Source organism: Aspergillus japonicus (assembly GCF_003184785.1).
Source record: "Aspergillus japonicus CBS 114.51 unplaced genomic scaffold BO86scaffold_58, whole genome shotgun sequence".
NCBI lineage: Eukaryota > Fungi > Ascomycota > Eurotiomycetes > Eurotiales > Aspergillaceae > Aspergillus > Aspergillus japonicus.
The window spans coordinates 192,975-212,835 of NW_020291695.1; the positions used below are offsets into that span (position 1 = coordinate 192,975).

The 19,861-nt window shown below is 54.3% G+C and overlaps 7 protein-coding genes across 7 annotated transcripts; 3 read left to right on the forward strand and 4 right to left on the reverse strand.

Moving 5' to 3' along the window:
• Positions 1–1,064: 1,064 nt before the first annotated feature.
• BO86DRAFT_320836 (putative C6 transcription factor Prf) lies at positions 1,065–3,197 on the reverse strand (the record flags this gene model as incomplete). The annotated part of the gene is made up of 5 exons (XM_025668316.1): positions 1,065–1,346; positions 1,402–1,893; positions 1,956–2,475; positions 2,535–2,817; positions 2,897–3,197. 5 exons carry the CDS (start codon positions 3,195–3,197, stop codon positions 1,065–1,067), a joined length of 1,878 nt encoding a protein of 625 aa, XP_025524329.1.
• A 588-nt stretch (positions 3,198–3,785) lies between these two features.
• Positions 3,786–5,643, reverse strand: BO86DRAFT_368769 (mitochondrial 54S ribosomal protein uL2m). Its single transcript, XM_025670220.1, has 2 exons — positions 4,267–5,643; positions 3,786–4,194 (listed from the first exon to the last, which is right to left on the reverse strand). Exons 1-2 carry the CDS (start codon positions 5,380–5,382, stop codon positions 4,093–4,095), a joined length of 1,218 nt encoding a protein of 405 aa, XP_025524330.1. The 5' UTR covers positions 5,383–5,643; the 3' UTR covers positions 3,786–4,092.
• A 1,629-nt stretch (positions 5,644–7,272) lies between these two features.
• BO86DRAFT_320923 (B-type cyclin nimE) lies at positions 7,273–8,869 on the forward strand (the record flags this gene model as incomplete). The annotated part of the gene is made up of 3 exons (XM_025668323.1): positions 7,273–8,526; positions 8,577–8,715; positions 8,772–8,869. The coding sequence occupies 3 exons, from the start codon at positions 7,273–7,275 to the stop codon at positions 8,867–8,869; spliced, it is 1,491 nt and encodes a 496-aa protein (XP_025524331.1).
• An 826-nt stretch (positions 8,870–9,695) lies between these two features.
• Positions 9,696–10,858, forward strand: BO86DRAFT_345368 (HIT-like protein; the record flags this gene model as incomplete). Its single annotated transcript, XM_025669200.1, has 3 exons — positions 9,696–10,287; positions 10,401–10,503; positions 10,623–10,858. Coding segments are annotated over exons 1-3 (657 nt in total), but the record flags the coding sequence as incomplete, so codon positions are not given.
• Positions 10,859–11,070: 212 nt separating this feature from the next.
• BO86DRAFT_421629 (putative histone deacetylase SIR2) lies at positions 11,071–16,939 on the reverse strand (the record flags this gene model as incomplete). The annotated part of the gene is made up of 12 exons (XM_025675291.1): positions 11,071–11,150; positions 11,257–11,343; positions 11,413–11,618; positions 11,692–12,626; positions 12,768–12,925; positions 13,759–13,942; positions 14,001–14,540; positions 14,615–14,925; positions 15,028–15,319; positions 15,359–15,444; positions 15,684–16,303; positions 16,524–16,939. 12 exons carry the CDS (start codon positions 16,937–16,939, stop codon positions 11,071–11,073), a joined length of 3,915 nt encoding a protein of 1,304 aa, XP_025524333.1.
• A 245-nt stretch (positions 16,940–17,184) lies between these two features.
• On the forward strand, positions 17,185–18,279 carry BO86DRAFT_412395 (RWD domain-containing protein). The gene is made up of 2 exons (XM_025674644.1): positions 17,185–17,492; positions 17,600–18,279. The coding sequence occupies exons 1-2, from the start codon at positions 17,426–17,428 to the stop codon at positions 18,235–18,237; spliced, it is 705 nt and encodes a 234-aa protein (XP_025524334.1). The 5' UTR covers positions 17,185–17,425; the 3' UTR covers positions 18,238–18,279.
• BO86DRAFT_391842 (LYR motif-containing protein) lies at positions 18,252–19,672 on the reverse strand (the record flags this gene model as incomplete). The annotated part of the gene is made up of 3 exons (XM_025672680.1): positions 19,615–19,672; positions 19,384–19,544; positions 18,252–19,300 (listed from the first exon to the last, which is right to left on the reverse strand). Coding segments are annotated over exons 1-3 (941 nt in total), but the record flags the coding sequence as incomplete, so codon positions are not given.
• Positions 19,673–19,861: the final 189 nt, after the last annotated feature.

The window sequence follows — 19,861 nt, forward strand, 5'->3', positions numbered from 1 at the left end:
AGACTTATTCTGTAAAAAGTATAGAGAAGTACTTCACGAAAGCTTAGTATAAGTTTACGAAGATGTAGGACGCATTGGCGATATTGATTCTTGACACAGATGATCTCATGGGGTATGGTATGTCCAAATGCTAACTCAACTCAGTATCATACCCCCCACCTCACACATCAATGTACAATTCGTGAGTCTCGTGATATTTCCCGCCCAGCGGCTCTATATAGTGATTGATCATCATTCTGTTTGTTTTCCCCCAGGAACTGTGTATATGTAAATGGATTTCTCTCAAGGCAGAATATTCGGATCCGGGTAGGCGTCCCAGTTCGTGGTCAGAAGCTGCGCCCACTGGGCCTCGCTGAGACCGTCCAGGCCGCCGGACATGCTGTTGTCCAGGGTGGACCCATCGAGCCCCGAGAACGCGAGCGCATTCACGTCCCATCGCGGGACCCCGGTGAAGACATCGGGATACCCACCGCCAGCGTCCAGTGGGATCGCCGGATTGGCGAACATGAGATTTGCTGCTGCGGTCGAGTTGGTGTTGCAAGCTGCGGCAGCCGCATCGAGGGAGCTGGCTGGGGTGGCGATGAAGCTGTTGTTGGCGACGAGCCCGGGCGGCTGCTGGGGGCTGAGTCGCGTGTACGACGAGGTGGCGGAGGAGGAGGAGGGCACATCCGGGGAGAGCGAGTCGGTGCGCAGATCGACACTGCTGCTGCCGCCGCTGTAGTCGACGACCACGGGATGGCTCAGGTCTCGGTCCGGGGTGTGGATCTCGTCTCCGAACGTCGGGGGCTGTTGTTGTTGGGTGCGATGTCTTTTGCGCCGGTGGGCTGCTGCTGCTGCGTCACTCAGCGAGGGGTTGGCTTGGCGGACTTCGAGGCGGATCTGCTGCGCGACTGAAGAGGACCGGGAACTGGAGTCGCAGCTTCCTTGCGATGCGTCGAAGGGGTCTGGGTCAGGTTGGACTCGTGTTTGGCTGGCGTTCAGTAGGGATGAATCGCTGGAGTAGCGTCTCTCGGTGAATGCCTAGAGAGGGCAGTCCGATTAGTACTCAATGGTTCTATGAGGTTTCAAAGAAAAGGGCCGGCGCTTACCGCATCTCGCTGCAGACCCGCTCTCATGAAGCATGCTTTCTTCGACTGATTGAAGTCGGACAACACCGTACCTGCGGTATCGAGATCCAGCTGAAAAATAAACGATTCCGCGAGCGGGTTCTTGGTCTTCAGTAGGTGGAGTGCGGAGAAGACGAATTGTAAGGATGAGCGGGCGGCCGAGTCGTCGGGCCGGAATTTCAAGTATTGTACAAAGACGCGTGCCGCAACATACACGCAAAACGGTGTGAGAACATTCATCTGAAAATATGTTAACGCGGACTGGGTTAAGCCTTGGATTTGAACTCAAGCTCACTTTGCTGGGATCGACATGGCTGCTCAACCTCAAGATGTTCGAGATCTGCTCCGCAGCCAAGATACATCTTCTCTTGCTTTCCGTGGCAATGGGCCCTGGCATCTTGTTCTTTTCCGCTTTGAAGATAGCCGCCTGGTGCAGACAGATAGTGGCTGTGTGGATGGCCATGTTGCAAAAGATGACGTTGGGATCGGTTGTCCCAACAGATAATCGCAGATGAGAAGGCATGGTGAGAGAGAAATGGAGCAAAATGTTGTCATGGGACCTGTGTCGCTGCCAATAGACTCCGTTGAGGTCGTGATCGTCATCGTGTGGATTAGGCCGATGGAGATGGGCGAGGTTCTTGCCAAAGATGCTGGCCATGAAGGCCACACCCCCGAAAGCAGACAGGGTAGGCATGCCCTCTCCCGCGTGCGCAGCTTCTAGAGATACTGTTTCTTGGGGCTGGTTCTTGAGGAAAGCCTCTTCAGAGGCTGGTAAGTTGGTCAAAACCTGTAGGGCCATATCAGTATGGACGTTCTCTTTGAGCACACATGCATTAGGTCGTAACTCACATCTCTGTCGTCGAAAACGACAGGCCACCCAGTGCCAATGCTCGCAAACCGGTCGGCACAATACGCCATCCAGAATACCCGCCGTCGCTCCTCTTTCTCATTCCAGTCTTTTGCAGCAGTCAATGTTTGCTTCACGTCGATACCTTCCCCATCGACCCGATTCAACCCGATCATGATAGCCAGCCTTGCGGCTTTCCCAGAACTCAACCACGCTCGAGGAAAAAACATCATCTTGAACTCGTAGGTACAGATGAGCACCCAAGCCTGACAGTGACCTAGAGACACCGCATGTTCGCCCAGTCCTTTCAGTTCGTCCGCTTCGGCGTATTTGCGGGCTCTCTCGTAGAATACCGAATGCAAGCTGGAGTATTTGTCGCTGATGGATGCCGCGTGACTCCACATGATATACTGCAAGCACAACGGGGGACGTGTGCTGGGGCCAAGGCTCATGGCCGCCAGTAGCCTGGGACGGTGTAGTATGGGAATCCCAGGATGGATTTTCTCAAAGTATATCTCATTTCTGTTGGAAAGAGTGAGAGAGTGAACACGGGAGCAAGAGATGCTATACTGCAGACATACAGCTCATCAATAATCTCTTGACTCGGAAGAGGCTCCTCCAGGCCAAGACTTATCATCTGCATGCCATAGTCCGGGGAGTTGGTCGGGCCAGCTTGCTGGAACGCCTGAGCGGGGAACGGGTCGGAGAATCGATCATGGTGTTGCTGGAAGTCGCTCGATTCATTGATGATAGACAGGATCTCAGAGATATCGGTTCGGTGGTTTGTGACTGCGCCGGGGAAGCCGCTCCCTTGGTCTAGTGGTGGATTGGTTTTCTGGTTCTTCAATAGGTTCTCGACTTGCGCTGCACGTGGGAAGTGGAATGTCAGTACTTATGGGGAGGGGCAGCTCAGAATCGGTTGTGTCCTCCGAAGCCAACGTACCCAATCGCGCTTCCAACTGTTTCACATAACCTCGTTTGGGCCCGCTTTTCTTGCGAACTTCATCGAAAACGCATTCATGGCCGAGACGGGAGCAAGTGCCGCAGCTGGGGCGCTTCCCGTCGCATCTCAGCTTTCGCCTCCGGCACAGTACGCAGGCAATGCGCTTCGGACGCGGTACGTAGTGGCTGTCTGCATCGCTGTGTCCGGTCTCGTGCGTCGAACAGGGAATCTGCAGGTCTTGCGAGGATGACGAAGGGTGAGGATCGGAGAGTTGATGTGGGGGGCGGTTCGAATCTGTCATGGCCGGAGGAGGCGCGTGCAAGGAACAAGCAAGGAAAGAAATGACGCAGAAAGAGGAACACAGCGGAACCGGTCGGAGGAGACTGGCTCTCGATTCGCAGGACAAACAACTAGGGAATGTAGTAAAGTTGGTCCGGCATTGGCTTTTGGTTAACAAGAACGACCAGAGGTCAAATGTCGCTGTCAGTGTGAAACTATCGCTAAGTCAGCAGGAGGCTTCTAGGCGCATCGTCGATTCGAAGTCGTTCCTGGTTAGTAACTTTGGCCACCACCGGCCGTCTGGAAAGCCGCGAGTCGATGATTTTTGGCCCTGATCTGATCTGAAGGTGTTCTTTGCTGGAACGGAATGCAAATGATTCCTTTAAAACAAATACAAATCAGTGTCCCTCTGGCAATGCCGTTCAACCGGAGATCGATTGTTCTTCGCTCACGACTCGCGGAACAATAACGGCGACCATTATTATTAAGATGAGCAAGGACCACCTTCTCTCATTGGGCAACGCCATGCGGATTCTACTCATCCTGGTACTCAATCATTAGGACGTCGCTTGAAATGAAAGGTAAATCTTGGATTTCTTAACCATGTAGTAGTGATAGTATACAAAAACAACGCCAGAGAATTTGAAGGTGGACATTTCCATAAGACCCGGACGGAAAGCAGTGTAACAAAAGTAGATATCTAAAACCCTCGAGGAAAAGCCATGCCGGAGACGAAATAAAGTACATACAACCGAATGCAAATGAGAAGCGGCCTTGGGCAAGTGATTCAGAGCATCCTGACTGTGCCCACCCCAGCACCTTTCCCATCGAGAAGTATAGTCACACTTCGAACGTGATGCTTGCCGCATGAGGGAAAATCGAGGGAAAGGTAGAACAAAATGTACATGATAGAGCGTCTAGCTGTATCCACGGCGACGCTTGCCCTGGTTGCGAACTCTGGGCACGACGACGGCCTTGTTGATCTTCCACTTGGGACGAGTCTTGTAACCGGATTTCGCCTGTACGAAAAAGAACGTTAGCCAACCAATCGAATTGAAACATCCCGGGTATATTGAATGGGGGATACATACCGGCATACCCCAAGGACTCTTGGGATCCACATTACCCTTGGACTTACCACGTCCACCACCGTGAGGGTGCTCAGCGGCGTTCATGGCGAGACCACGGACGGTGGGACGAATGTTCAGCCAACGAGAACGACCAGCCTTTCCAAGCTGTCTGTACTGGTAGTTGGGGTTGCTGGCAACACCGATAGTAGCACAACAATCCTTGTGGATCAGTCGAACTTCACCACTTTGTAAGCGGATGGTGATGTGAGAAGCAATGCGCTCCCGCTTTTGCTTTTCTTTCTGAGTCACGCGCTTGTTCTCAGTTGCACCCTCCTGATCCTTCTTCAGGTTCTCCTCGTACCGGGCCTGCTCATCACTACCCTTGGCGATGACCGTGGCAAAAGTACCAGCGCTACGGCACAGCTGGCCGCCCTTGCCGGGACGCAGACCGACATTGAAGATCAATGTACCGATTGGAATCATGTGCAGAGGCAGGCAGTTTCCTCTCCAAGCGGTTCTAGCGGCCAACACACCAGGATCCACGACTCCTCCCATGCTCTTCCAGAGTTCTTCCGGAATTCCAGCCATGTAGCTCTCGACCACATCACCAGCTCTCATCCCATCGGCAGCAAGAATATAAGTGAGCTTCCTGGTCAGCTTGCTCCGGACGAGAGCAATGTGAGCGGACCGACCGGGGTCATGTTCGATGCGCTCCACCTCGTGCGGGCCCGGCGCGGCGCGCGCAAAGTCGACCATACGAATACGGCGCTTGTGACCACCACCACGGTGTCTGACCGTGACTTGACCCGTGTTGTTACGACCACCCTTGGCTTGACCTCGTTTGGGGAAGGTCAATCTATGCACGGGACGTCCTTTCCAGAGGTGATCGTTGATCGGCCTTCGCAAATGTCTGAGACCGGGTGTGCGGGGTTTGTACCTGCGAACCTGGATACCGGATTGTTCACGCGCGGGCGGAGGAGCAAAGGTGATGCTGGGGTCGAAAGCTGAAGCGGGAGTCGCACCAGCGGAGGGAGTTTCGGGTTCGCGGGCGGTGGAGTATGCTCGGGGTGCAATCGCGGAGGAGAGGCATCTGAAAGGCAGGCGCAAGCCCGTCAAGGCCATGCGGGGTTGGAGCATGATGAGAAGAAGACTCCGATCTGGAGTTTGAGGGCAGACTGAATGGTCAATGGATCGTAATCGGTGTTCAGGCTAATGCCGCAATTGCTATCTTGAATATAGCGGAAAGTTGAGGGTAGAGGATTAGTGACTGAGCATACTCGTTCAGAGAGAAAAAAAAAAAACACCCGGCACAGAGCAAGTGGAAGATGAAGACCACGTCGAGTGACACCACCGAGACAACACCCCGCTCAATTGCAAGTGTTGTGAGAACCCGGGGATGATTGCAGCACTTTCTTGTCCGTCCGGAACAAAAATGTCGAACATGGTTTGAACGGTGTGGCTTGGCTGTATGTCACCTGATGCACTTTACACCGCCACAGGAAGAGGAAGCCGGCGTGGAGTGACTAAGCGTGGCACAGTGCCATCACGTGATACTGCCGCGCGACACGGCAGACGATAGAGTTGGTTGCCGTAGTGATGGGCTAGTGTTTTGGCGGTCGTGGCCGCGCAGCATCACGGTCGAGGTCGCGACGGGCGTCTTGAAGGCCAGCAGGTTCAGGTGTCTTTCCTGCCTGGGATTAACTCAGGCATCAACCATGGAAACTGAGATCGATGGACATGGATGACGCTCTCTCCACCACAGCAAGTTATGCACACACTCTCTCTCTCTTTTCTGCCTGACCGTATTGGTACCATTCCTTACCGCACCTTCGCACAGGCCTTTTGCAGAGTAGTTACGTCGGTCGTACAGCCACTTGACACTTACATACATACATATATCGATCTTTTAAGCCGCCCTTCTTTACTGCTCCCCTCGTCCACTCCCCCCCTTTCTGGTTTGCTGTAGACCACCCATCCGTACTCCGTACTTCGTACCTCTCTTTCCTTCCTCCCCCAAAACCTGGTCCTTCATCTTCTTCTCCACTCCTACCTTAAACCACTCACTCACTCACTCATTTACTCACTTCCCCCTCCCCTCCCCTCACCTCCCCCATCGTACATAAACATAAACATAAACATAAACATAAATATCCAACCACCCCATCCACACCCATCTATCATCCATCGATTCACTTTGCAGACTCTAATCTAAGCAAACTCTCTTCACTTTGCATCATCATCATCATCTGCGATTGCACGCGATCCCACTGGGTTGTGCTGTTACGGGAGTGGGGCATCTTTTCCCATCTTGGCCGGGCTTTTCCACGCTAAGAGTAGGGCCAAACATAGCCTTTGCCCTGTCACCTCTCGACCACCTTTTCCCTAGACTACACTTCTCTATCAACATCATCTGCATCTCCTGGAAGGGGGCTCAACACCACCCATTGAATCCGCCAATTCTCGCCTGTTTTCTCGTGTCATTTTCGATAATCAACACGTCGACATCCATCTTCTCGCGCCCGACCGACCGTGCGCCTCGAATTCAGCGCGAAAATTACGTGACCGACCCAAACTCACCCTCAGACTTTGTCAATAACGTCAACAAGGTCTTCTTATATGCGACTATCTGGAACTTGCATTACCGGATTCCCTTCAAATATCTGACTTGATAGCTTGCAGAGCCTTGCATCAAGCCTAATATATTGGGGTTGGGCAAATAATCACGCGTGGTACGTACGATTCCCGTCTCCCAGTCTCCAGTCCAGGTATTTGAGCTCCACCCGAGGTAATCTCCTCGGGAATGCTGACTAGACACCAGCTAACTGGGAGCTCGCAGTGTTGCTATAGACACTCCATAATTTGTTTTGTTCTTGTTTAGTCTTCCCTCTCACCCTTCTCCTTTCTCACAATATGCCTCCGGTAAGGATCCTCTGATCAAGTGACGCGTCTGTTGTGTCTACTGTTTACCAACCGTGCGGAAACTGCACCCTGGCGTTCTGCCTCGCGTGTACGGAGTTTCTCATGCTAATGTCCTTGCAGGCTAGAAGCCTCCGCACGAGAGGTGCCATGAACGAGAACGATGAGAACGGGCCGTCGACGCGCCTGACCCGGGCCAAGGCTGCTGCCCTGTCGTCCGGTGACGCCCACACCACTGCCGCCGCCACCAAGAAACCCACCCTACAGACCAAGAAAGCTGCCACCGCCACCACTACCGGAACTACGAGACGACGTGCGGCTCTCGGAGATGTGAGCAATGTTGGCAAAACAGAGAATGGCGAAGTCAAGGAGGCGAAGAAACCGGCTGCGACCAAAGCTCCCTTGGCACCCAAGAACAACCTGCCGACCGGAGGCGTTCAGAAACCCACCAAAACGAACCCTGCCCGCACCAACCCTGGAGTCAAGAGCGACACCGCGAAGAAGCAGCCCGCAGAACCGAAACGCCCTGGTAGCGGATCTGGAATTGGTGGAAACCAGCCGAGACGGACCACGACCCGCAACTTGCAACAGAAGGAGGCAGTGCCCGAGGAACCACCATTGAAGAAGGCCAATGTTGAAAAGAAGGAAAAGAAGCCAGTGACGGAACAGGTTCGGGATGAGAACGCCCAGGCACCTATTGATCCCAAGGTTCTGGAGAAGCCCACTGAAGATTTTGTGGATGATCTAGACGCCGAAGACCTCGACGACCCGTTGATGGCCGCCGAATACGTTGTTGAGATCTTCGACTATCTTGCAGTGCTTGAGGAGGAGACCTTGCCCAATCCTGACTACATCGACCATCAGCCCGACTTGGAATGGAAAATGCGTGGTATCCTGGTCGACTGGCTCATTGAAGTTCACACTCGTTTCCGCCTACTCCCCGAAACCCTGTTCCTTGCTGTGAACATCATCGATCGTTTCTTGTCTGAGGAGGTGGTCGCCCTGGACCGCCTGCAATTAGTCGGTGTCGCTGCTATGTTTATCGCATCCAAGTATGAGGAAGTCCTCTCGCCCCACGTCGCGAACTTCAGCCACATTGCCGACGAGACCTTTTCGGATAAGGAGATCTTGGACGCTGAACGCCATATCCTCGCCACGCTGGAATACAACATGAGCTATCCAAACCCGATGAACTTCCTTCGCCGCATTTCCAAGGCAGATAACTACGACATTCAAACCCGTACTCTTGGAAAGTACCTCATGGAAATTAGCCTTTTGGATCACCGATTTATGGAGTACCGCCAGAGCCATGTTGCGGCCGCTGCAATGTACTTGGCTCGTCTTATCCTCGCTCGGGGGCCTTGGGTAAGTTTGTTACCATTACCTATCTACCCCGCAAACTAACGCATGGTTAGGACGCCACCTTGGCTCATTATGCTGGATACACGGAAGAGGAAATCGACCCCGTCTTCCGGTTGATGATCGATTACCTTCACAGACCCGTGTCCCACGATGCGTTCTTCAAGAAATACGCTAGCAAGAAGTTCTTGAAGGGTGAGCACACCTTGTCCCCGTTCGGCTCATCCTATGATCACTGACAGTCCTTGTAGCATCCATCCTTACCCGGCAATGGGCGAAGAAGTACCACCAACTCTACATTACCAGCTCTATGTCAGAACCCTACCACTTCATTCAAGAAAAGGAGTAAAAAGAGCGTCTCCTCGTGACGATACTAAACCGGCATCCGACAAAACGACCCACAATAGGAGTTGGTTGATCCATATGATGGTATTTCATTTCTGATGGTATAAGGGCACCTCTTGCATATGTTTACGACGGCATTTTCTTGTTTTCGCTTGCGGATGTTTGCATTGCTCGCTTCAAGGGTGTCTGGCGCTTTTCTCCTCTGCCTTGTGTTCGAGTTCTTCTCTAGTTCCTTCGGCTTGTTTTCTTGGTCGTCTCCTGGGCTGTACTTGCTGATACCTACCTAACTTAAATATTCTCCTTCGTGACCCTGGGTGCTATGTGCATCGGATACACCAAGGTCGGAGACTCTACTCCCAGTGTTATTTCAACTCTCTATTTCATTTTTGGTTCTCCTTTCGCTTACAGCGACTGCTAAATCTCTTTGTCATGCATCTTTCTTTTTCCACCGTGCGAGCCAGGTCTCTCTGCTGTGGAGGTATGTATGCTCAAGACCTGGACGGATCATGGATCACAGCGCGTTGATCATGAATTGCACATGTCCTGAATAATGGCTATGGGTAAGCATCGAGGCTTCTTCCTGAAGTCCCTACGTGTATGGGTAGAAATAGCTGCAGCTTGCTTGACGGTAGTTCTGGAATGACGATTCGAGAGCAAATCATTAAGAGACTAATTGAGTTGGGTTGCTTTCTGTTGTGGAATTGCTCTGGCATTGGCAATAGCAGCGGCTTGCCGTTTGTAAAACCGAGGTTCCGAGGCTGCTGCCGGGTGCCAGCCACCGCATTCATTTGTTGTTTCTACTTCCATTCCTCAACCAGCATGCAAACCACCTCCTTCATAACCAGAATCCTTCTGTGAGAAATCTGGAACCCTCGTTCATTCTTGGCGGCGTTGCAAAAGCAATCGGATAAGCTTTCCTGGCACCCTCAATCTCCGTCGCAACAACTAAGCTGCAGTTGCAGCTGCAAAGCAGCACGAACTATATATCTAGATCCCACGCACCGTCGGTGGCGCTCCCATCCACACCTTGAACAACAAGTATACCAAGTCACTCAATCCAATCCACTTGGAATCGAAAGCAAGCAATCAACCATCACAACCCCAATGGATACCCCATCCTCATCCTCATCATCAACCCTATGCCCCTTCTGCACCATCGCCCACACATACCCGCCTCTCCCCCCGACAACGTTCCTCCCGCAAGCCCGCGATCCCAAGAATGCCTCCCACCCAGCGACGCGCGCTACGACCACCACATCCCCACATTCAGCTCTCGACACCAGTACGGCCCACCTCATCCTCTCGACCCCGTCCCTCCTCGCCTTCCTGGACATCATGCCCCTGACGCGGGGCCATCTCCTCCTCGTCACGCGGGAGCATTACGAGAAGCTGGGCGATGTGCCGGTGGGGGTTAGTCGGGAGGTTAGTCACTTACCTTACTTACTTACTTACTTGCCTCTCTTCATCATCCAATCCGATTACATGAGTTCTGCTATGCTGTGCTTGTTGGTGTATACAGCTGATCATGACGGCAGATCGGCCAATGGCTCCCCGTCCTCTCGCGGGTGGTGATGCGGACGCTTCTCGGGGCGGATGCAGCAGCCGGGGAGTGGCATTGGAATGTGGTGCAGAATAATGGTGCGTTTTTCTTTTCCTTGTTCCCTTTCTTTTCAATCATGTTGGGAAGGGCGAGGGGGAGGAGGTTAGTGCTACAGCTCCAGCTAACCCGGACACTTGTGGGGGGGTTCGGGGGATAGGCGTCCGAGCAGCGCAGCAGGTGCCGCATGTGCATTTCCATGTGATTCCGCGCCCGGATTACGGCAGTGGTTCCGGGGTTGGGCGGCCGAGTTTCGTGATGTTTGGGCGCGGGCAGAGGGAGGAGTTGGATGAGGAGGAGGGGGAGGCGTTGGCGCGGGCGTTGAGGGGGGAGTTGGCGAGGGAGGTGGTCCATGTCAGGACGGTGAAGGGGGTGGATTTGGAGGTGGAGTTTGGGGTTGAGAGGGAGAGGAGGGGGAAGCTTTAGGTTTTGTTGGAATATGGAATTGTCTAGTGCTGTATGGATGTATATATAGAATAGACACGGGGCATGGGTTTTGTTCTTGCAGTTTGTCTGGGATTTGTTTATGCTTCCATTCTTAGGTTTTATTTGAGGTAAGTATCTGAGTAGGACGTGATGAACTTTTAGTATGGGATGCACAGCGAGTTTTATTCTGGTATCATGAGGCCGGCGTTGCGCTGCCTGATCTGGGCTCTTTGTTGTCGTATTGGGGGTTTTTGGTGAAGTACTATTCCTCCAGTCAGTATGCGTGGACCCTGTATGGACTACCCGGGGAGGGGGTGAGGGGCAACGTGCCTTCTTTCTGAAGGAGTTCAGTTGATCGGCGTAGACACCTTCTGAGTCGAGTCTGCTGCGTCCCTTGGACACATCCCATACTTGTCCTTCGGGGAGTCTGCGGTAGGTGATGAGTCGACGGGACCCTGAGGCGTCGTTAGTATTGTCCTTGACTCATGGGAGGATGTTGGTAGAAGGAAGACGGCGCTACTTACAGTTGTAGAACGGCTGAACGGATACACTCAGAACCTCGAGATTCGGGTGCATGGGCGTGTCTAGCTCGAGATCCTCGTCGTTGGCGGTAGGCATCCACATGCACATGCGTCCACCGATAACTAGGGTCCGAGCGGCGAAGTTGAGGATGTCGTTCTGCATAGCCTCGAAGCCGTAGGGCTTCTTCGGGGCAATGTAACCGGGTCGACTGTGCACACAGGATCAGCAAAACAGGGCTCTTCTGCCCCAGAGAGTCGCCACTAGAGAAGGAAAGAACGTACAGATGAGCCGGCACCCCATCGATAATCACCTCCTCGTTCCGGAGCCCCTCCCGCCTGCCCAACACCCTCAGCCCCTCGCGCACCCCGTACGGCGGATCGCAGACGATCCCGTCGAGGAACGGCTGCGCGCGCAGCGGCGTATTCGTCAGGTCGGAGGAGAAGACATCCAGAAACTGGCCGGCGATCGCATACTGCTGGAAGTTGGCGAGCACGCCCATGGTGCCGCCGCGCTCGATCATCTCCTTGCCGCGGAAGCTGCGGCCGTCGATGTCCGACCCGAAATTCAGGGCCCCGAAGTGACCCATGGCGACCAGAAAGCTGCCCGTGCCGACGAAGGGGTCGTAGAACAGCCGGCCCGGCGCCGCGTGGGCCATGTTCGCCGTGATCAGCGTCAGCTCCGCGTCCATGGACGTCGTGCTGATGTACCGCCGCTTCTTGAGGTCGTACTTGTTGATCACGTCGCGGCTGCTGTTGGCCAGCCAGCGGCCGAACCAGATCCGCTTGGGCTCCTGGCCTTCTGGCACGGGGCGGAGGATGGGAGTGCTGCTGCTGCTGCGAGCAGTGGCAGCACCCGTGGCGGTGGCAGCGTCAGCGGCAGCCACATCCCAGCCGTAGTCCTCCAAGACCCAAAAGTCCTGGTCCGGGTTCTTCAGGCGGATGGGACCCTGGAAGCCGAGGAAGGAGAACGACTGGATGATCTCGCGCTTCTTGTCGTTGCTGCGCTTGCCCGCGAAGCTGTCCACCGTGAAGCGGAACGAGTCCGTCCGGAAGTCGGCCCAGCGGGCTTCGGTCGTCCGCCTGCGGACGTCCGCGTGCACCTCCTCCAGGTTGGTGCCATAGCCCCAGAGCTCGAAGATGTCCTTTGCTAGGATACTGCGGGCGATGAGCGTGCGCGCCGCGGCTTCATCGGGGACTCTGATGACGCAGAATGGGGACTGGGGGTGGATATATTAGTTCATCTTCGCTGCTTTGTGGCTCTTGGTGGTGCGGGGGAGAAGGGAGAAAATCATGTCGGCGGTATTCTGTAGGCGAGGTGAAGGAGAGGTATACTACAGAATCATTGAAGTGATACATACATATTTATCGTAGTAGATGAATTCGAGATCAATGCCGGCCAAGTCGGCCAACGCCTGGATCTCAGGCTGCCGGAAGGACTCGTGGACCTGGGCGAAGCGGATCAGATATTCCATCGTAATCGTTGGAGGGCTTGCGCTGGGCCCCGCGCCACCGCTATCTGGTCGAACTGATTCAATGACTGCAGTATGGCAACTGCTGAGAAAGATACCAGACAAGAAAGGCTCGCAATCTAGTCAATTATCTGATTGGGAGCGTCGATGTGCTTGGCTGGTCAGGGAGAGATGCGGAATCGATTTTTTTTCTCATGATCCGCTGGATTTGAGGATCCCGTTTGTCGTCGACGCCTTCCAACAGTCCAGCCCTGCTCAACATTGGAGGAACCACAATGCGACTCTACGACTTCGAATGAGACTGGGGGATTTTGTGTACGATGGAAAGGTATAAGAAGTAGATGCAGTCACTTGTAATGATATTTTATCATTGTAGCAATTGTAACAATTGTAACAACCAGGTCTCCGATGGAGCCAGAGCCGGAAACGAGAATAGATACATTCTAAGTCGCAGAGAAGAAAAATAATCAATAAACACATGCTTGATGATAACAGTAAGTGTATGTCTTCGTCCATCAATCTTTACAGCCTGTCCTTTCCTTTTGGTGATATAAAAACCCACAATGCAAAACCAAACCCAATATACGCCGTATCTCGAAACCAGCTGGGAGCCAGAGAGGGGATGGCTAGCAACACAAAACACCGTCGCTATGCGCCGACAACCCGAAACACATGTCGTGACTCGTAACCTTCAACTTGCGAGATCTCCACCTTCTCATCCTCCGCGATCATCTCGTGTTTGAGCTCCCACCCGGCCCGGCGGCAGAGCTCGGAGACCACCACGTCGCAGTCGCCTAGCAAATCAATATCGAACTCCGTATGTGTCACAGGCTATGGGACTCGTCAGCCTGGGAATGATCTGGATTCGAGGAAGTAGGACTTACAGTTCGAGAGATAAAGATTTGAGGCACGTGACGAGGCAGCACGCCGGGGGCCTCTGCGACCGGTGCCACCTTCAAAGACGTCCCAATGACAATGACCAGATCCACCCGCTCGCGGTCGTGGTGAAGCAGGCGACGACCGAATTCATCCGGAAGATCCTCGCCAAAGAATGTGATATCGGGCTACTTGACTGTCAGCAAGAACGCCGGGCGAAGACATCCCGAGAAGCGCAGGACCCACTTTCATAACACCGGGCGACGGGATTTCGTATTCATCATCCGAGCTGTCGCCGCGGTCCTCCTTGCGATTTCGGTGCACACCCGTGGTGCTGCGCTTGCGTTTCGCGCCCGTCTCCTCTGCGATCCGGTCACGGCACGCGGCGCACTGGGGGATGGCACCCTTCTTGATCTCGTCGAAGATCTCGTCCCCGGACACTTGGAACTTGCACTTGACACATGTCGCGGTGGCGAACGAGCCGTGGCACTGGACGATTTTCTCTGCGGCAACACCGGCATTGGCCTCGATGTTGTCGATGTTCTGGGTGTAATTGGTCAACAGTTTGCCCTTGTCCTGCAGCAGGCGAATGAACGCGTGCGTCGGCGAGAACTTCTTTTCCGTGGGGAGGATGTCCTTGGCGACCGAGAAGAAGATGCTGGGGTCTTCGCGAAACACATGGATGTCGAACACCTCCTGCGGATCGCTGAGGCCCAGATGCGCGAGCTGTGAGTATAATCCAGTATCCTTGGAGCGGAAGTCGGGGATCCCAAGACTGGTGGAGATCTACAGGATTCGATCAGTATATCGCAAACCCTTGCGCGACAAAAAAAAAGGGTTGCGCCCTAGGGATGACTCACGCCAGCGCCGGTCAGCACGATGATGTTTTTGGACTCCTTCAGCAACCTCACCGCATCGTCGATGGTATTGTGCTGTGGGAGCTTCGAACGTCTCGAGAACTCGCGCGAGATCGCGATCGCGAGGAGAGGGTGGTAGGCCTCGTCGGGGGCACCATCGAGGAACGCCGGGGGCTGGATGCCGAACGCCGTGCACAACTTCTTCGCAGTGACCGTCTCTTTTGCAATGGTCTCTTCGACGAACGCAGCCTTGCCGATTTCATGGAGGCGCTTTCGGTACGCGACAGCCTCCTCCAACGTACAGGCATCGGGGACTATAGATACTCGAGCGCGGCGCAGTTAGCGGGTGGGGATTGGGGTGCGCACAGCCAGAGGGCGCTGGGGAAAGTATTTGTATAGATGGGATTTGACTTTACCTCCATCGCGAAGTTGCTCGTCCCGCAGTACTTCAATGGCGTCGTCGTATAGGGACTGGGTTTCCCACTCCTCGCCCGAAGCGTCACTGTCGGTCTCGAAATCGGTCTGAGACATCTCGGCCTTGGGGGCAGTGGCGGTGGGGTCCTTGTTCGCCGGGGCTGGCTTGTCGATTACATCCGCGGAAGTCATCTCGACGGCGACGGCGGCGACTGGGGTCTGCAACGACGACGAGCTTTCCCCGCTGGGCGCGGATTCCAGGTCCATCCTGTAACGGAAGACAAGGGGGGGGCACTTTCCAGCGACCGCTAAACGACCCTTTCCCCAACTCACATTGAGCTCAGTTTTGCCACCCCGAAGGTGCTTGGCCGGGACAAAATTGGCTTGGATTAACTCCGGGGGGGAGGGAGGGAAACGCGCTCGGGTACTACTTTATCCGGGCCCGTACGATAATGGAATGGACAATGGAACCAGAAGGATTTAGTGGACTTGCTTCATATGCCAGAGAGAGGTGCTCATCCAAGGTATTATTAGATTCGTTGTTATTTTGAGCAGGGATAATTTGACTTTTAATTTGGTATCATGACAGGGAAGAGGGAGTTCGTAACATGGACATGCAGCGTTTGTTGATTTCAGGAGTCAGCCATTTCGTGGTCACTGTCTGAGTCCACCTCAATCTCCTCGTCCTCCCAACCTTCCTCACCCTCCTGGCCCTCGGCCTCTTCGTCCTCAATCTCTTCGCCCAGTTCCTGGTTCATCTCCTGAACAAGTTCGAGCGCATGCTCCTTGAGCCTCTCATCCTCGTACTGCTGGATCTCATAGAGAGCCAGACCCTGTTTGAGCCATTCGCGACTGGCAACGAGCGATGCAAGGCGCTTGGCCTCGGGGGTATCAGCTTCCTCCTCCTCATCCGCAGGGGCTTGTTGCTTCCCGGCTAGGAGATATAAGCACCATCCGCCTAGATACCAAGCCTCGATACTCTGGTCATCTTCCAGGATCAACCGCTCCAAGACCTCCAATGCCTCGAACTCTAGCGCAACCTCCATCAAGAGACGAGAAAGACTGATTCTGGTAGCAAAGTCCGGGATGCTAGGGTCCTCCGGGGGCAGGTCCTTCCAGATCTCGAGACTCCTTCTCAGTGCCGCTTGGGCGTCGTCTGTCCGTAGCTGCGAAATGCGAATGGAAGCCAGGGTCTGAAGGACCTCGGGTCCGTTGGGTTCCACAAGGAGGGCCTCCGTAATGAGCGTCTCGCAACGGTTCTCTGCGTCTTCCTCCCAGCTATTTTATGTCAGCACGGAAGGTTCATCATCTTGCAGCCACACTGGGGGAAAGCCGGGGTACCACTTACGAGAGATCGGTCATATAGATCTCCGCCACGGCGCATAGGGCATTGGCCATTTTGCGCTTCTTCTCCAGCAGCTCGGCCGCCTCCTGGGGCCCGGGGTTCTGTTCTAGTTGCTGGATGGCATGTCGGAGCGAGGAGACACCCTTCTCGAACCACCGGACACTATCCTTTCCACCTTCCTCGCTCAACTGGGCCAGCCACAAGAACTTCTCGGCGCCGCCGCCCTGAGACTCCGGTATCGTTCCGTTGGGGTCGGCTTCGACCGCGCGCAGGAAATGAGCTCGGGCGGTGTCGATATCTCCGAGTTCGACGTAGATCTCGGCGACGGCGATCAAAGCCGACAGGTGTGAGGGGGAGCCTGCGGGCGAGCTGTCGAGCGCCTGCTGCGCTAGTTGTAAAGCGGCATCGGCCTGGCCGGTCTGGATGAGTATCGTCGCCTGGTCCAGGAGCTGGGTGGGGTCTTCGTTCATCTTGGTCTGCGACTGCTTCACCGAACCACCGACGCCGAGGAGGGACTTCTCGCGAGATTTGGAGGATTTCTTCTGTTTCTGAGGCCTGGACTTGCCCATGTTAAGGTATTACGTTCAAATTGAGTATGTGTTCGTCAATTGATAGGTCATAAGATGTTAAAAAATAGAAATGCAGAAAAAAAGAAACCCTAGGAAAGAGGAAGCAAAGTATAGCAATTGTAGCTTTTGTTGGATCTTTTTTTCCAAGGCGGAGCATAGAAATTCCCTTTTTCGGGCGGGATAAATTTGGGGCGGCCGGGCCTTCCCTTATCTGTTTGTGCTGTTTGCACGGCGACCGCAACATTCTACTCCATGCCGGATTGATGAAGAGGGACCGATCATTCTATGCTCTAGCTCAGGATTATCGGATCAGGAAAACGCGAAGCGATCTTGGTGCTTGCTCATATGTACTACAAGCTCTACCGTCATTAGTGCTCGTCAACCATCAAATCTGAGAGCTAGGACCTCTCAGCAACGAGTTTTCACTCACCCCACGGAACCGAATACCCCTCCACCACCCCCGCCGGCGGCGCATTGAAAGCAAAGATGGGTCGCGAAGATCAGATCGAAGAGCGTGAAGTGCTCGACTCCATTTTCCCCGAGGAGATTACAGGTATGCAAATCTAGTCCAGTGGCTCAGAAGACTGTTGCTCTTCTGTTTGGTTCCTGGTTCGGGCCATAATTCTGGAAATCGTAGCTGACGAAAGAACCTGCAACTAGACGTTTCTGACACTTCATATCGGATATCGATCGTCCTGGACCCCCCGGACAATGACGTCGAAGAGCTCGAGCCGCCAGTTTTGCTTCTGCACGTGTCATACCCGGAAGACTACCCGGACGTGGCCCCGGAACTCGATATCACCGCGGCCCCTAATGCACCGAAACACCCCCGAATCGATGTCTCGGAGGACAAGAACCGGCTGCTCGAGGCGCTGCAGCCGACCATCGAAGAGAACATGGGGATGGCGATGGTGTTCACCTTGGTAAGCGCGCTGAAGGAGAGCGCCGAGCTGCTGATGGCGGAGCGGGTCAGTGCCATCCACGCGGAGCGCGAGATGGAGGCGGCCAAGCGCGAGGAGGAGGAGAACCGGAAGTTCCAGGGCACGGCGGTCAACCGGGAGACGTTCCTGGCGTGGCGGGACAAGTTCATGAAGGAGATGGAGGATGAGGAGAAGAGGCTGCGCGAGGAGAAGGAGGCCGAGGACAAGAAGGCACAGAAGAAGGCGCCCGGGAAGGAGGAAAAGAAGCTCACGGGCAAGCAATTGTGGGAGCGCGGTCTGGCTGGCAGAGCAGACTTTGATGAGGAGGAGGAGGACGCTATGCCCGCTGCTGTAGAGAAGATGAAGATCGCCGCATAGAAGCGCGACGTGCTCTATGACCAAATTTACAAGTATACATTCAGTTCGCGTGCAAATGGGCCTTTAACCAAGATATTGAGGTGTCCAGGCCGACAGATGTGTCATGCATAAAGCGGGTATTGACCAAAAATACCGGGCGGATTCTCGAGACATATGGCTATGATTCGATGCTATGGATATGACGTGAAGGAATGGGGTATATTCGCCTGGAGAACGCATAGAGGACTCGCCCACTTGGGCTATGCTTGGGCTGTCTTCGTCGAGTTGAGGTTACTCGTCCAATCCTGACATCCTCTTCAATGATCTATGCACGTGCCCTAAATCCCAGTCAGCTAGATTGCTTGGGTAGTTCCGCGCGCTCTAGCCGGCCGACTTCCTTCTGCTCCGTTTCTGTTCCTCCCGTAGTCTCTGTTGGAGCATCCGCCGCCATCTTGGCAGCCCGTTCCTCGGCCTCTTTGGCGGCCAACGCCCGCTCCGCGAGGACGACTTTCCACATGGCTGTCGCAAGCTCCTGATCCTTGCGCTCCATCTCAAAGACTCGTCTTTTGAGTTCCATAACGCATATATCAACGGGATGACGCCACGTGGCCGTCGGCTCTCGTTCCGCTTGGCCGATTAATCGATCCCACTCGTCCTCATCCTGAGCCCAGAGTCTCGCCTCCTGTAACTTACTGCGCACGCGAAGTGTCCTGTTTCGTTTGCGTTGTTTGCCCCGGATAATGTGCCCGATGATCGCGGGTTGGGGTTTGTTGATCCTCAGGAAGGGGACGCCGCGCGCATTCACGAGTTTCGGGATGCGGCGTATCCCGCTGACGACCGGCCGGGGACGCGACAGAACCGGTATGGCATCGGGATGTCGCGACATGGTCCGCCTCGTGGCTGCCCGGTTGGCCCTCTTCTTCAGCTCGAGAGCGCTCGGGGGTTTTCTCGGCTTCAACCGCCACAGTTCTCTTTGCATCGCGGACTGGCGCTCCTTTGCTTCGGCGGCTTCGGATAGGAGGGTCCGGAGACGCTTGGTTTCCGTGCGACGACCCTGTGAAACGGCATGGAGCAAGTCGAGTGCCTGTATATTTGCCAATCGGTCGGCCGTTAGCACTGGATGAAACCTGAGGCGATGGGGGACAAGAGCGATGAGGCTTTGCGTACATCATATCCCGCTGTCAATGCATGCGTGATTCTCGACGGACTTTCGAGGCCCTTGTATCTGTGGAACCGTAGTTGTATGTGCTGCTTGGGCGCATTGCGCTCCGGTAGGTTTTCAGGTAATTTGGCGCATTGTCGGAGAAGCGCGCGATAGAGCGCTAGGGCTGTACGACAATGGGGCATTAGTCTCATCCTGCAGGGGTCGTTGTTTGCTCTATCTGTCGGGGTACGCACTTGTGAACCGGTGGATTGAAGATTTGTTGGGCAACACCAATTTGTGCATGGTGAGATAGATAAGGCGTTCAATGTCGTGGAAGTCAAATATATTCTGGGAAGCATGTGACTGCGAAGATATCAATCGCGATCACGTGTCAACACATGGTACAAGGGCGAATGTAGCAAAGTGTATGGGCAAGAAACCAAGATTTACAGATATCCAGGCAAATTTTCAATCCAGACCATGGTCCCTATCCTGTAACCA